The sequence below is a fragment of the Falco punctatus genome (genome assembly GCF_963210335.1).
Source record: "Falco punctatus genome assembly, chromosome: 7".
Lineage (NCBI taxonomy): Eukaryota > Metazoa > Chordata > Aves > Falconiformes > Falconidae > Falco > Falco punctatus.
This window is the reverse complement of record NC_137587.1, coordinates 53,481,952-53,499,645: the sequence shown is the minus strand read 5'-3', so window position 1 is coordinate 53,499,645 and position 17,694 is coordinate 53,481,952. Positions and strand designations below refer to the sequence as shown.

General features: G+C 39.6%; 1 protein-coding gene across 2 annotated transcripts in view; it reads right to left on the bottom strand.

Moving 5' to 3' along the window:
* THSD4 (thrombospondin type 1 domain containing 4) overlaps positions 1–17,694 on the bottom strand; it is a 320,405-nt gene that overhangs the window by 274,219 nt on the left and 28,492 nt on the right. For both annotated transcript variants that reach the window (XM_080396118.1, XM_080396119.1), the window contains one exon: positions 3,341–3,783. In XM_080396118.1, the coding sequence (XP_080252244.1) occupies positions 3,341–3,783 (443 nt within the window). The remainder of the gene's footprint in view (positions 1–3,340; positions 3,784–17,694) is intronic.

The window sequence follows — 17,694 nt, the reverse complement described above, 5'->3', positions numbered from 1 at the left end:
TGATATTTCCTTTCAAGATACGTTTTCTCTCTTAAAGCATGTTCTTCTTTTGTATGCCCTTACTACTTTTCCATATGTGCCCGTCTTTAAAGATGTCTATCTCCTCATTTCTGATTATTCTTATTGTATGGTATGCCCCACGCATTTTAGCGTGGCGAAATAAAAAACAAGGCTGTGCTAATGGGAACATAACTCTTCACATCTGAGAAAGAGCTCCCTTCCTTTGCCAGTGGACAACCCAGAGAACTGTCAGCTTGCTTTTCATGTTTCTGTCCTCATCCCAGTGACTGACTATAATTTTCTAACACATTTCAGCTATGCAAGAACTCTACTTACAACATCACGATAAAACCAGGAGCACTTAAACTGTTTAAATTAGGCTTCTAGTTGTAGGTACCTCAAACCTCTCTCTCCCTGAGCTCCACGTGCAGCCCTGGTTTCTAAAGCCTAACTGAATCACGTGTGAACGAACTTTCTAAAGCTGAAAATGTTAATATCCTCTTCACAGACAAGGAATGTCAAAATTTATGATATATAAATTATATTTTGAATTTTGCTAAAGAAACTGAACAGTTCTTTGTCAGCTGCCCGGAAGCAGGCGGAGAACTTTTCCACTCGTTGCTAAATGACACAAATGTATTTGGCTGCCTTGAAGGACTGTTATTGCTGTCAAAATTCTATTTGCCTTGGAAGCCATCCCATTTCATCTTACCATGCTATCGAACGTGAGCTTATCTCAGTCACAAATGTCCATGCCTCTTTTATTGTTTTATGGAAGTCTGCTAAAATTACAGCTTTATATAAAGGCCAGTACAGTAAGTATTCTACCAACGGTACATATTGTGAAAACACAGATGCTATTTTTTCTATAGCCTGACTTTCAAGTATCATCCATTTACTGAACACTGAACACTGTTCTACAGTATGCAAATCATCTCTAGAGTAACTTACATTTTTAAATCCATTTTCCATATATCTGGTAGGACCAGTAATCTTTGTAAAGAAGGTCTGTACACTGGATTTTGTGAATTAAGGAGAACCATTAGGTTTGCCATTCTAGTAACTCCATTTTCAAGTAACATTTTTTGTTCTCATTCTGTTTTTACAGTCACCACCAAAGAATCTGAAAGTTATGCAATACAACAGGCTTTAAAGCCACCAGGGACTCTCTTAACACAAGATGAAAATTACTTATTACGCAAATAAGATTAAAACAGTGACCTTGAATCCACAGTCTTATGCCAAGGGGCAGTGTGTGTGTGGGGGTGGAAAAATCAACTGTGGTACAGAAGCTTGCACTGTGCTTAAGAAAGCACAAGAATTCTCAAAAGAAAAGGCCTCCATCATAAGGGAAAGCGGAGGCACAACAGACATCACGGTCATTTTAGTATTTCGTGTGGCAAGCCATTTATTAGGTAATAACATCACCTCACTTCTGCACACAGTCAATATTATTTTCTGCTAATTGTCCTCTCCTGTTTCAGCCATTAACTACAGTGATTGCTCCAAACTGCTCCAGTCTCTCCCGGCCTGCAGAGGCCACCACAGCAGCAGGGGACAGCCTGCAGGGATGGAAAGCCAGCTGTGCCAGCAGCCTGGCAGCAGGTCCTGCAGAAGCCGGGCCAGCTGGGATTCCCTTGGAGACGGAGGGTGCCAAGGGGCTGGAGCAAACAGGCTTTGAATGACTTTGTGCTGACAGTTCAAGGCCAGGCTTCCAATATTAGTAATAACCCAGCTATGTACTACAACCTGTATCTGTTACGCTGCGCAGCTGGGAACAGAAGTGCATTATAGTAAAAGATTGAGTAGGAAAATAGAAAAAAGAAAATACAACTTTTGTCCTAATGCAGTCATGTTAACACGACTACTAAAAGCCTGCCTCTGGCATTCTCTGAAATTTTGTTATACTTGGTCTAGGCCATCCATTTGCATGGGTTTGAAAGACAGACGAAGCAGCGATTAAAGGGAACGGCCAACACCTAGGAAGATCAACGTCTGAAAAGCTGGCCCCACCTTTTGAAATTTGTGCCTCACTAACAGATTAATTCCCACTTTCGAGTAGTTTTTTAGACAGAGAGTTTCTTGCAGGGGCTGAGGATGTCTTTATCACCAACAGAGTCCTACTGTCTTATTCCAGTCAGGCTGGAATATTGCCTCAAGGTAACATTCTTTGGTTTTGTTTGGGTCAGCAAGATGTCTTTAAAAGGGGAATTACAGTTAACTGCTTCACCTAAGAATCTTAAAGATGGAGGTGTTTTTTCCGTTGTTTTTTTTTTTTAAGGGGGTGGGGGGGTGTTTGACTTGTTTGGGTTTTTTTGTTAACTATCTGCCCCCCCCCCCAAAAAAAAAAAAAAAAAAAAAAAGCAGTCCATCTCCATGCATTTCCCAGAAGAGGGATGAGAGGGAAAAAAATTGAGAACTGCTGAATATATATTTTGAGGAAAGACAGACAGAACAGAGAGACATTTCAAGAGCACTCCTTCCCGGGGGATGTCCGCACTCCTTCCCAGGGGATGTCCATGCCCATTCTCCTCAGTTTCCAAACTGGAAACACATCTGTTTTCCTTTCATACATATATAAAAAAAATTTGATATATTGGTATCTAAGAAGAGAAGAAAGTGTTTCTCCAGAAATTGGAGAATTAATGGCAATTGAATGTAACAGCACACTTCCACCCAGTGTTAAAGACTGAACAGCTAATATAATTAAATTGATAAATACATATATGGTTCTATGTATTGAACAACCACATTTTTTAGTTTCACCAAACAGGAAATTTTCCTAAAAGAGGTGGTAGAAAACAAAAAAGGGAAAATAGAAAACAAAAAGCCCATAATAGAAATTCTCTGAAAAATCCCAAACAAACCTAGAGTTTTGACTAGGAAAAAGGTGGATGGGTAGTTGGCTATTCTTCATGAAAGAAGCTTCATGAATCTTTTTTTCAACCAATTAAAATCAGAATGGCTGTTGAAGTTAGGAATCCAGCTATGGACTTGTTACTTGTTCTGATTTTTATCGTTATGGTGAACATGGAAATATCAAACGAGAGTGTAGCAAGAAAGGAAAAATATGTCAATAAATTGTAAACAAATCTTAAAGGGAAATTAGATAATCTGCCTAGTACATTTGTAGAATAGTTATATCTGTTCTTGGGTGCTATTGTATAAGTAGTCAACAGGGAGTATAGCCTTCCACAGAAGATGGTTAACATTGTAAAAGTCAGTCTTAGCCTTTGATAACCTTTCCGTAAGTATTAAGAACGACATGTCAGATTAGAGTCGGTATTTTTTGAAGACACATCATTCACAGCAAGAATGAGATCCATGCCCAGACACGTACCTTTTTTCTGGCTTGGCGTGCTGCCTCTGGGACTGAGAATGCCTGCTGCCCCTCAGTGCCCCCCTGCTCAGGTGGCTGTTGTTATGGCCTCCAGAGGAAGCGGAGGCCCGAAGGCCAGCCCAGAGCTGCTCTTCATTCCTGTGAAGCGGCACAGATGTGCGGATGGCAGAAATGACATGGCCAGGATAAGCAGTCAGCGAGTCCTCGCGGTGGCGGGGATTCTGGTGGGCCAGAGCTCTCTCTGAGCCCGGGTACTGCTGCGCTGGCCACCGGTAGCCCCTGTCACGGTAATAGGCCGGGAGGCAGGGCCGCGTCTGCTCCATCACACCGCCACTGCAGCTCCGCGAGCAGGCAGACCAGGGCCCCCAGCTGCCCCACATGCCCGGGATGCCGGCACCGCTATCCTCAGATGCATCTCTTTGCTCTTCTATCCTCTGGGGAACCTGTAGGCACAACAGACTGACTTAGGAACAAGAATTCATGCTGTAATACAAGGAGAGCGCTAATATCCTTTGTAAGCCATTAAGTGAAACAACCACATAGGAAGTAACTTGTCTTATTCAACCCTGTCAAACAGCTGCCCATTCTGCCGGCATAGGAGATCTACAGCCATCAACTGCTCAGACCAAAAATATTTTTTGGATTGTCTGGATAGGAATAGATTTTATTTAGTACTCGGCAACGGAAAACACTGCATAATGCAAAGCTTGGAAATGTGGAGACTGCAAACCGTTATAATACTAGCAAGGTCAGGAAGTAAGGTCATTTTTGGTGACAAACTTGGGTCAACAGACACTGACTGCTCTTTTCCACTCTGATGCCTCCACAATGGAGATTGCTAGTGGTTGCAATAATGTTTCAGGAACTCCCTTCTAATGTGGAACTTTTTAGGAAAGCAATGACATAAAAGGACAGGCCGATTTCCAACCAGCCACAAACACTGCAGCTGTTAACTCTTACATTACCACTTTTTCCCCACCCCCCCCATCAATGCTTCAAGGAAAGGGGTTATTCAGGATGATCCAATCCTACATTCACAGAAATCTCCATCAAATTCAACGAAAGACAATTTATTGGTCTCAGGTGTTAAGTTGGCCCATGGCCACTCTTCAGCAGTACAGGGAAAGCAAAACAAATAAGAACTCCAAAGAAGGGTAGGGGGGTGGTGGGTGGTGTGTGTGTGTGTTTGTGTTTGTCTTGAAGGAAGCTGGGAGGGATTAGGAAGGGCAGGGACTGTTAGTGTAAGGAGAGCTAACCCCTCAAGCTGTAGTCAAATATTTAAATATCCTGACCTTGTGGTTAGCAAGGTATAAACACAGCATAGAAGTTACAACCACCCACCCCGCTGTGGACTTGTGCCCCAAGCTTTATGCATTCCTGGAGTTAGACATAGTCAGGATTTCTCTGTGTTTGCCACTGGGCAGAGTTGTCACACAGAAATAAGATCCATTTTCATTAAATACATAGGTTTTCTGTTGCTTCCCTTGTCCAACTGGCTGAATCACAAATTTTTCAAAGCAGCCTTCCAGTGTCTGATCCTCACAATTACTAATATGCAGAACATTCATTTAAATGAGCATCCTTTTAACAGTTTATTTATATTCTGAGCAACCTTTGTACCAACAAGCACACATGTATATCAATTCAAGTAGGAGACACAAAAGCAGTCCACAAACAAATGCTTGCCATACCTCTCCTGCACTATTCAAGAGTGTAGCTACCTCAAAAGGACCTTTGGAAAGACAGCCTTGTCTGTCTCTGTGTCACTTCTCTCCCCTTCAAAGGATGACCTCCTAAACGGGTAGCTTCCACTAATAATTTTGCCTCAGCATTATCCTATAACAGCAAAAGATTAACATCTACATACTTTGCCTCTAGTCACAGGCAACATGCGCAGTCACTATGTGAACTGCAAACCACCTATGCCAGTGAGCATAAGTTACTGATCAGCTAGCTATAAACATGGCAGGCTTTGGTGGAATGTGGTTTGCAAACACGGGTTGAATACAGCATTACAATAGGAAAAGCCAAGCCAGCACAGGGTTTGTGGTGCTGCTGTGTAAGAGTCAGTTGTGGTCTACATAATCTGAAACATTTCCCCCCTCTGAGGTTGTTCTCACACTTTCATCACCAACCACAGGAAAAACTGCATTTAATTATAACTTCTGAATAATAAAAAGCATCTGCATTAATGTGATATGTTACCCATTTCTCCAATGTTATTTGAAAACAGGAGCAGATGGCTCTGTATTTAATATGGGTTTTTCCTGTAGGTACCCCATTTGGCATCAGCCTTTTAAATTCAATAGCCTGTACAACTTAATACCACATAATGTCAAAATTATTAATAACATGCAACAAAGTCTTGGTTTCTGGCTGTTAAATTTGCTTTCACATCCAGTAACAGAACACCACTGGCTCATGATTTGACCAACTAAACAAGCTATTCTTCAGTTTGTGATATTTTCAGTGAATATTCACTGTTCATACTGACACTACACATTAATGTAGCTCTACCACAGATATAAAATTGTAACAGTCACACACTGGGACACTTCTGGTCTGATGGTTTGCAGTAAGGTTTACTTATTATAAAACTAATAGTGCTTTGTTATCAGACAACTCAGTTTTCATTAGTCTGGGGTATCATTTCTATGACGGTTCAGCGCACCTTTTTTTTCAGAAGCCAAAGACACTCATGCAGGCAACAAATAAAATCTATTAGTCTGCAAGCAACTCAAGCCACCAGTAATGTAACAAATACTTCATTATGCAGAAACAGAAACTGATATAATAGTGACAAGTGTTGACTTGTTGCAGAGAGAACTTTCCGGCTGCCAAACTTCATTGCAGCAAGAATTGTTTCAGGTAAAATGATACTTTAAATGACTGAAGGCAATGTAAAGTAATTTCACACCCCTTAATCATCACAGTAAAAATGTTCTAGACATAGCACCATGTGGTTTCATGTAGCTAGTTAAGTAAGAACATAATAATAAAAATTAAAAAGCTAACAAAAAAAAAGTAACAATATAATGTTTTATACTGATGTATATTCATCAATACTACTTCGTTATGACAGAATTTTGAGACAGGAATTTTCAGTAGCAAATCAGGTTATGCACTTTCATTTTTGATTAAGTTCTCTGTTTTCTTACTTTGAGAAAGACAGGGGCTACAGATGAATCTTTGCAGAAGATGACATGTGAATGACGGCATAAGCTACTCGGTGAAACCTACTATGAAGCCTGAATAAATTCAAGCTGCTTAGTTTAAGAAACGGAAAACAGGGGGCAACAATGAGCCTTCCCAACAGGTCACAGAAATACAAAGAGCTGTTTTCTCTTTGCAGCAAATTGTTCTCCATGTCTATAGCCAACACATAAGTAACAGTGGATTTAGATTTAATCAGAGGTGATCCAAATTAGCTAGTAAGAAAAACTTCTTAGTGGAAAGGCAAACAAAGCACTGGAACAGATTGCCTGAGGAGATCCTGGCACCGTGCTGAATCTCTACCAGGAACAGCTAAGGCAGAGCTGACCCTTCCCCAGGGCAGAGGGGCTGACCTACAGCTCTCAGGGGTCACCCCCCATCCCAGCCCTCCCATTTCCAAGTTGCTTTGCAGCCAGTCACGAATCCTACCGCAGCTCCAGGCTGCAGCCAAGAAATTACAGGTAGCTATGGGAGCTGAAGTATTCCGGAACATCTCAGAAACACCACATAATGCAAGATTCCTGACGCTAGGTCCCTCCTCCTCTCTGTTTTAGAAATTGCCTATTAAACAGCACACTTTCTAAAGGGAAGAGTTTGAGCCTACGCTGGGGAGCAAGCAAAATGCACACTGAATTCTGCTTGCCAAGTCATGAAAGTAATTTCTTAATCACATAGCCTGCAAGAGGGAGAAATCAACCAACCCATTTTAATCTACTTTCCCATACTTCGTGATTGATCCCTTCTCTAGATGACCTACGAATATTCACTCTAGCTACAAACGCACCACCAAAAAGATTTCTATCTACTGCAAGTTAATCAACAACCAATTATGTTGCTCTACAAATTCAGTCTATTTCCCGCTTAATTTCACCCCATAATTCTAGCCCTTTCTTTCTTTCCTATACCTTTCCAGTTATTTGGCAGGACAAGGTTTGTAAGTGGAAGCAATACATTCCACTAGGTACAGCTGTGAAGTAAACAACACAAAGAAAAGACAAGTGCTTGCAATTTCTACATCTGCACTAAGTCCTATCAAGTTGCAATCAAAGATTCTTTAAATCATAAATTTTCTTCATGACTACTGTTGTGCACCAAATACCTTTGAATTTGTCACCTTTCTAACAGCGAGTGGCAAACTGAATTGAGGCTAGATTTCCAGAAGGGTAGTTGTAGGACCACTCTTCTTCCTTTACATATCAGCACTCTCCATCCCTTTCTGTTCTTTTCCCCCAGATTTTTTATATTTCACTAGTTTGCTTACTCTTGTAAACAGAGGTTGCATTACATTCAGGTTTTATTCTGACAGTTGTCTTATTCAAATTAGGCAGTTTCTAAAACAGTTCATCAGGTCAGTGGGTTTTTTTCCAAAAACATCATTCATACGTTGAGTAACTTCAGAAAGGAAGTAATTTATTTACCTAAATGAACCTAGCTGAACTGAAAATTAATAAAAAGCCAGGGAAACACCCTATTTAAGCAGTCACGCATGACCTGATTTAATCAGAACCAGTTAGAAGCTCAAAATTTCCCAATACTGGGATCATTTATTTAGAAATAATATAGGAGAAAAACATCAGTACCAGCCCAAAGTCTGTTTCAGTCACAGTGAAGAAGGTAAGAGAATTCCCCAAAATTTGAAAGAGAATACTACTGCGCACCCTGTGGGCAGGCATCTATGAAACAATGTAATTATCTTTCTAAGAGATACTAAGAATCTCTCTGTTTCTTGGAGGTTTGGTTTTTTTCCCTCCCTGTTTCTTTGGGTTTTCTTTGTTTGTAAGTTGTTTCATTGTTCAAGATCTGTAAGATAATACTTGTGATTTAAGTTACTGGTTTTGAACACTAAACAGAGGCAAGCCAGTGAAATTAAGACAGCAGAGGTCAACACTGAAAAAAGGGAGATGTTTATCCACATGGCAGAAAGGAAAACAAATTCTAATTCCTATGTTTTCCTTCATTTTCCCCAGGTCCATGCAACATGCCTCATATTTGCTTCCTTGGGTCAACTAATCAAGCTAAGACAGACAGTTAAAAACATATCATCAAAATCTCCTCTCAAATGAAATATGTACAACTCCCAGGGACTTAAATGCTCACTAGGCATTGGGTTTGTTCTGCACACAAAACCTTCCATACCAATTCCATGCAGAACTAAATAGATGCACAGGGAATATTTAAGTCCATGGAATCTAACCCTTAATGTACAACTAAAAATCCATAACTAGCATCTAACATTACTATGAACTGTAGAGGAGCTACAGTGCAATTAAGTTTGTTTGATTTTTAAATATTTCATACACACATTTTACTTATCTTCAATCAACAGGCATGAGCATGTAGATTACACAGTAACAAAAACTCTGTATATCATGGGTAATAAACTGAAATCTGAAAGCAGAATTACATTATTACATCCACTGGTTTTTATGTTGGGGGGCACGGGGGGAAGAAATCTAACTTTATGTTCTTCACTTGCTTACTTCTGAATTTTAAAGGATTTCAGAAAATTAAAGTTACCCTATAGAATTTGAATGTTTAGTACCTTTTGGGCAGACTAATTCTCCATTTAATTGCTGCCTAATGCAATAATTGTCATTCCTGTAGTTTTAGACTTACAACAAGCATTTAGTCTTTCCTCACTTTTACTAGATTACAACTTCAGATATTATTGAATCTAACATGTTACCAGTAGGTTGACACAGATGGCATTTTAAACAGAAAAATAATTTATCATGAATTCATATAACTCGGCAATCACTCTGATCCTGAATCAAAAATTCCAGCAAAAGCTAGGGGTGCACCGGCTATTGAAATAAAAAGCAAATTTCTAGTACTGCCTCTGTCAGAATTTAGAAAGAAGATTCACATCTTGAGATGTCAGCAGCAGTTGTTGAAACTACATGAAACAAGAATGTCCCTGAAGAGGAAACATCACTAGAACTGAAAGCCACAAATATTTTAAATTAACTAGATGTGCACGACAACAGTGACTGACAATGCAGACTGACTGATCTGACAAACACTGACTTTAAATGCTACAGGATACTTCACCCTGTTAAACTATAGTTTACATACAAATTAACTGTTCAGAAAAGCAGAAAAAAGTCAATAAATCAGAGGCCCATTTAACCTAGTATTGTATTTCTGACTGTGGAAGAAGCAAAGAAGCTCCTTCAGCAAAACACCATATTCAAACAGTTTTTCATACCCACTACTGGACGTAATCTCCACAAATACAATCAATACCTTTTTTAGCACATTTCTAACCTTGGCTTCCAAAAGACTGTGCATTTCACATTGAAAAAGTGCTTCCTTTTCCTCCGGTTAAACACACAGCCTGACAATTTCACTGTCTCCCCCAAATTTTTTCATTGTGGTAAATGATGACTCATTCATTCTGTATTCTCCTTCACCATACTACCATGTTTGACTTGAAATCACTAACACAGTCTCATTCCAGGATCTCTCTCTGAATTCCAACAGTCTAAATCTCATTCCAGGATCTCTCTCTGAATTCCAACAGTCCAAATCTATGCAGTCTCTTTTTGTAAGGAAAACAGGCCAGTCTGGACTGTCCTCATTCTCAGCACCTTTTCCGCTCCTACATTTTGACACAGGCGTGCGATGCTACACACAGTACTTCGCATTACTGATGGACTTCCACAGTAATAAAGATCATAATGCTTGGACAGCATATACTTTTTAACCAGCTACATAATTAAGCAAGCTGCTATAGTCACAGCCCAAGTTATGAAGTATTCTGCAGATACTGAGCATGTTACAGTGGTCTAAATTCAAAACTGAAAAGGGATTCAAGACAATGTCAGGCTTTAAACCTGGAGCTATCTAAACCAAATCAGACATTTCTGATTGATTTTTTTCCAATTTCATTTTAGATACAATAATGTTATATTTCACAGATTTAATTTCTAACATGTTATTCAGTAATTCTGTTTCCCGGATAAATGTCCTGAATTTAAATGGATTCATGACCAAATTAACTACATAATACATTTGAAAGAGCCGTGACAAGCATGCATGTATGTTTTGCAAAACTTTATGGTATTACTTTCACCCAAAAGCAAAGAAATTGTATCCAGAAGAACATTTTATCACCTGCTCAGAAAAATGCTACCAATGATATTCACTCAGCAAACTCATGTTCATGGTTCATGTGCTGGATGCAAAGTGGAACTAACAGAAGCCAGCGTGCCATTTTTTATTTTAAACTACTACTCTCATATTTGTCCTGTGCTTCCCAGAGCAAAGAGCCCTAATCCTGTTAACATTCCTCAACAGCCTTCAGGCTTTAGGCATTTTTTCATTGTCCCTCCATGATCCTTTTTCTAATTACACCACACATGGTCAGCCATGCTATGACACCAAACTGTCACCATTAAAGGAGTGTCAAGGCTCTTGGAAAACACAACCTCTTCTTATTTACTCCGTTACCTCAGGGTCACACCTCCTTGATTTGTAGCTCTGACTGATGAAGGTTTCATTAGAGCACAGCCTGTCACAGAAGATGTGCACACAGCTTTTATCACAGCCAGGCTCAGCCTGGATTTTAAAAGCCAGTATAATAGTATATTGTTATTATTAAAACATGCGTACGTCATATTTGAGGTGAGATGAAAACAGTGTTCTTCACGGATGTTCACCATCTTATTAGACAATTGATCAATGACCAATCATCCCACAAAGTAAGAGCTAGTCTTTGCCCTCTTAAAATTTCACAAGTGCAAAAACATAAGCAGACAACTCACAGAAACTAGAACTGAACTGCAGTTCAGAGCAGAGCATGCCAAATTTTGAATGAGCTGAGGAAATTGTAGTTTAGGTTTAGAATCTGTTCAAGTGTAACATTATCATATTTCCCTGCCAGTGTTGTAAACATATTTATGGAACTAGTTTAATTCCTTCACCAGTCTAAGCATCTTAAAAGAAATATTCTTCCAGTATTAGCTCGGCCAATTTCCAATAAAGGCCATACCTATATAGCCATGACAATTTCCCAGCAGAAAATCTTTACAGTCCATTTTACAGATGTTCATTTGCAACAACCATAATTTTTATGCCTCTTACAAGAAACATGTGGAACATTGGTGGTTTGATAAAAAACACTCTACCAAAAACAAGCCTAAAACTTGCAGATAGCAATTTCTCAGATCTCTCAAGGCTAGCAGAAGAATGGAGCAGAGGCCAAACCAAACATTATGACACAATGTGTACATGTCTGCCTGGTTAGTATGCTCAGCTATTTTAATCCTTCAGTGCATTTTGGAAGCCTTTAATCAGAGATGTAGTAAACCGTTTGAATTTTACAGTACGTGGTAAGTGTAAATATTACCAGCTTAAATGATTTGGGTTTCCGTTCTTTGTATAAAAACCTCTGCCTGAACATCTGTGCCTGTGAAGATTAAAGGGCTGAAAAGCCTGGAAATAGAAGACCTTTGTATTCACAAATCACTGAAGGGAGTTACAATGCCTGGAAAGCTTAGCTGCCCCTTCAACCAACTTTGACCACATCTGAAGAAACTTTAACATTATTTGAATAGTGCAGAAAGTAAACAGCTCTGAAAAAAGTTCAGAACTGTTTTTGTGCCAACAGAGCTCCCAGTTTGACTAATTTTTTTCACACCAAGACCACCTCCATGGTGCCCTGTGAGCCCAGTGTTTTAAGGGAGAAGTTTCTTTCCGTTTGTCTGTGAAACCAGTAAGACCATCAAGTAAACAGCTGGCTCACTCCTGACCTCAGTCTACCAGTTCTATATAATCACTCCTTATCTACAGTAGGGATTTAAGGTGAGATAAAGACGATAAGCATCAGGCTGTCACTTTATCACAATAGGCTTCTTTATTTTAATAAACTATTTCCTCATCATTGACTATCATCTGTGATGTTAGTCACTCAACTTGTACTAAATAGATGCTTTTTCCAGGTCAGTCATCTTCAGCTGTGACAAAGCTGTTGCCATTCTATCCTATTTCTACACTTAGAAAAATTCTTGAGAGCCACATGTGGTAGAAATACAGAATTTCCTTGTTCAGTGATTGTCATAACACCTCTCAGGATCTCTCAGCCTCATTCACCTATCACTCCAGAAGCCAAGAGGAACAAGTTGTCATAAATCAGAAAGAAACATTCCTTAACAGAAGAACTCACATGTGATTCCAAAAAGCTTCTCAGCTTTATCATCGCTCTGTTCCAAAGCCTGGGACAGAACTCGCATGCAATACTGCTCTGAAGGAAGACGCACGGCTTATCTATGACCTTGTAAGCTCACCTGCTCTGGAAACCAACGGGAACAAAGACCCTTTCATTCTTTCCAGAGAAACACAGAAAGAGCTTTAAGCCCCTCATGCTCCCAGCTTAAAGAAGTCAGTATTTTTTATTTTAAAAAAATAAATATATTCAGAGGTCCATGATAAAGTAGGTTAAAAGTAACAAAACCATTGGCCTTGATTTTTCAAAGCGTATATTTGCATAAAATAATGGATCCTTACCCTGTTTCCTTTCCCCAAACAAAGAAGAATTTTGTTTCCTAACCATTTTAATCCACAACATCAAAGACGGGGAATTAGTAAGCATGCAGAGATAGCAAGAAAATCATTTCAGCTGTTGTTCTTAATTGCACTGAAAGGCTAATTTTAAAGGAAAAGTCTTGGCATGGACTAAATCATCTCTCCTGTTTTCTAAAGATCACTATTAATTAGATTAGCAACATCATTAGCTAAAAAGGCTCTGTTTCACCAAAGTTTCAGTGAAGGCAACAGCATGTATATTTATACAGCTAAAGTAAAGCAACTGTGCTGAAGGCAAGTGGATATATTGACCAGTAGAAAACTGCAAGAGAAATATGGACTACATTTTGGTTGGTAGTGTTTTATGCGACTGATGTGCATGAAAATGCAATAGTAATAAACAACACTTATCTTATAAAGATGAACAACATTACAAGAAAAAAAAGTGATGCTTGCAGACACCTGTTGCAAGGAACATGTACGCAGCAGCTGTACGTAGATAGATACGTGGTGACTAAGCTGCTCTAGTAAAATTCAGTTTAGTGTACACAGTCCAGCAGGACTGAACCACAGTAACTTTGTAGTAGACAATGTTAGCATGAGCTCAGTTCCAGCTCAGACAAGTTATACATTTCAGTCACTGTTGACCTTCGGGCAGAGCATCGCCCTACCTGGAGTGCAAGGAAGAACACAGCCTTCCATTATATGCTTCTGCTTCTCAGGATATGTAAAAGCAAGGTGGTGACCAGCCGTGGTAGAAATCCCACAGTACTCCTTAGAACTATTAGACGACTCCTAAAGGTACTCCTTAGACTATTATTTTACTCCACTCTTGTGAGACCCCATCTATGTACCATGTACAGCTCTGGGGCCCTCAACATCAGAGGGGCATGGACCTGTTGGAGTGAGTCCAGAGGATGGTCATGAAGATGATCAGAGGGCTGGAGCACCTCTCCTGTGGAGAGAGGCTGAGAGAGTTGGGGTTGTTCAGCCTGGAGAAGAGAAGGCTCCGGGGAGACCTTATAGCACTTTCCAGTACCTAAAGGGGCCAACAGGGAAGCTGGAGAGGGACTTTTCACAAGGGCAGGCAGTGATAGCACAAGGGGTGATGGCTTTAAGCTGAAGGAGGGTAGGTTTAGATTAGGTATTAGGAAGAAACTCTTCACAGTTAGACACTGGCCCAGGCTGCCCAGAGCAGCCGTGGGTGCCCCATCCCTGGCAGTGCCCAAGGCCAGGCTGGATGGGGCTGGGGGCAGCCTGGGCTGCTGGGGGGTGTCCCTGCCCATGGCGGGGGGCTGGAACTAGGTGGTCTTTAAGGTCCCTTCCAACCCAAACCATTCTATGATTTGCCCTGTCCTGGTGTCCTGGCCAAAAGCCAAGTTTAGATATTAACTGCTTTCTCTAACTCCAACTTCCTCCAGTGTTTCAAGGATCTAGTAGACTTGCTTCATGCCTCACATTGTACTCTGTTACAGTGAGTTCAGATATATGAGGCAGCTGTATCCTTTTCAGTTAACAGAACAGTGACTTTTATGGGGTGTGATAGGCTAAAAGAACAATGGAACTGAAGAAACATTGCCACTCACTGCCATTATTACAATATAAATGAAGGTGTAGGATCACATATATACACAGAATTTCCTATATGAATCCTAAAAACGATATCAGTCAAATTTAGTAACCAAGATCTTACCACTTGAAATAGTATTCTTAAAGTTATTACCCTCTCTATACACTCTCCCTCTACCTTCCCACTTAGACCTCCATCATCCTCTTTCTATAACCCAGCAGAAGGAATCATTCCTCACATCTTAAGCCTTTTAAGGTAATGCAGTGTACTGGAGCAAGCAAGCAAGATTGCCAGGGAAAGCAAAGATGGAAAAACAGAAAGGTGAAAATAAATCAGTGCCCTATTTCTTGATATTTTTTTTTTCAAATGCAGAGGAGAGCAGAACCAAAACCAGTATCCTTGCTTTTGCCCCCCAAAGTAGGCAGTCTAATTAATCTAAGAATATGCCAAACTCCTTTAAGTCTCAGCATTTCATTTTACTTGTCACATATAAAAGTTCCGTTCCTAGGAGAAACTTCAGGGAGGTACATAAGTGCCCAGAAGAAGGTCTATCCTACAGCAAACAAGTGTAGATGTTAAGCACTTTTAAAACTCCAGATAAGGGCATGGGCACAGGCAAGCAGGGGAGATGCAATATTTTTAATCACCTTGTTCAGAAGCAAAGGGAAAGTGCATAGGATCCTCCTGGTCAACCTACAGTGACAGATTAATTTGTTTAAAAGACCTTTCAATAAACTTCTAATTCAATTTCATATGCCAATGGAATCAACACAGTGCTATTATGTGGTGAATTTAAGGAGAAAAAGGAAAACATCGGTAACTCAGAATTACTCCTCCTAGAGGTAAGGAAAATGTGTCTATTGAAAAGAAACAAAAAACCACCACACACACATCTCCAACCAAACCACCAAAACTCACTCTCTCCAAAACCCAGTATACTACAGATAGGAAAGCTGCTCTGAAGTACGTGTTAATTGCAGAAATTCCCTTTTAGGAACAGAACCGCTAGCTGAGTAATGATGGGGTTTGGCCATTATATTGCATTGCTACTCAGACTACATTTCCACAAATAACTGAACTGCTCTAACAGCTCACTATGACTAAATGGGGGATCTTGGCCACCTCTCCCTTCCCCCCATCCTGTCTTTTCCCTCCCCTTTGCTCCTGATCCTGTTCCTCATTTCTCCTGACTTAGCAGTGACGAGCCTTCAACAAGCAAATTCACAACACAAGCGGCAGGGGGTGACGACACACAAAGAACCCCAACAAAACTCCTCTAAAAGCATATTCACCCCCAGATTTTGTGGTGTGTATAGTCACATTCACTTGATACACAGTTGGTTTTCACAGCAACATTGTATGTCTGAGAGCAAGAGATAACACCTGGGTTATTTCTTCTGTAATACAGAGCAAGCATAAAGAAACAACACGGAGCCCAAACATGCTGAAAATTCGTCAGCAATATTGTAGTGCCCCAATGAAATGCCTGAAAAAATAAATTCTGACACTTCTTCCATATATCGAAAATTAGTTTATGAAGATATCGTACCTCCATTGAAGTCAACTGTAATCTACAACTGAGTGACAAAAAGATATGCCTAATTCAAAGCAACTCCATTGCTTCGATACTACTATTTATGTAGTATATGCAGTAATACTACAATGCTATAACAGAAACAAGATGTTAAAACAAAAGCAATATTTACATCAGAAATTTTATTTAGACAAACTTTACTACAAAGTGCGTTACCAATTTTACTAAAATAAACAAGGTATAAATATAACTACAGCTTACTTTCTTAACACAGCAACATAGGATTAGTTAAAAAACCACCCAGGAATTACTTCTGAAAAACTGGGAATACAGACTTGAGTGGTTGTCTGGGAGAAGGACTGTTATGTTTCATAGTTTAACCTTCTGTTCATCACAGTATGACACCTATCAGATAAGGTTAAATAATGTTTATTCAATAAAAAAGCATAGGGAGGGAGAACAGAGAGCTTGACTGTATGATGAGCGGCAGGAGGGCTGTTCATATGTTCAGTACTGATGGACAAGGAAAGTTAATTGCTCAAATATTAAGAAATATTTCAGTTTAACCAGTTTCAGACAGCTTGGTTGACTTTTAAATACAAGCAGCAATTACTTGGTTTCACAAAACACTTCCTCCTTTTTTGCTAATACTGATGAGTATTTTGGCCTTATGGAGGAATATACTGCGTATTTAGAAATTATATATTATGAAAGAGGAAGATATAAGTTAGATCATGAAGAAAACGAACTTCCGAGGAGCTACTGACCGACATACAACCCCTGGCTTCAGCAAGGAACCATAAAAGTATTTTGCATAGGAATTTTTATTTGTATTTAATGAACATACCATGTTTAACATATGCATATTATTTTCCAAATCTGTGCTATTTAGAGAGGTAAGATTAACAAACAGAGCAGTACTATAAGCTCAGATGCAGGAAAATTTAAAGATGCTCTTTGTTTTCAGGTTTTGTGCCCTTCTGACAAGAGAGACAGTATTATTTAAAGTAAATAAGCACAAAACTACTTCTGTATAAAAATCAGGTGGCCAGATATTTCTGAAACTAGACATTCTGTTTTGGTCACTTCTGACTTTGTATGACAGGCAAACTTCCAAGACTAATTCCAAAATTATAAAATCTAAAAGCAGAAAATATGGCCTAGTCAAATGTTTTCCAAAAAGAAGTATCTTTGTACTAGCTGGTGTTCAGAACATTTTTACTTCAATAGCCAAGCTTTAGTTCCCTTGGAGTAACAAAAAAAGGGGAACTGAAACAGAATAGTATTGCATTTAGTCGGGGGATGGGGAGGCAAGTGGCGGGGTGGGGCAAGGATCTCCTGAAAGCAGAAGAGTTACAGAATAAACTGCAAATGCAAAAAAATAAAAAACTTTCCCATTTCGTCCTGTCACCTCCCAGGTCTTAATTCCACTATCTGCACTTCCTTGCTATGGATGTAATTTGGCTCGTTCTTCCAGCTAACAGGGTGTCATGCCAGAAATGGATTTTTGTG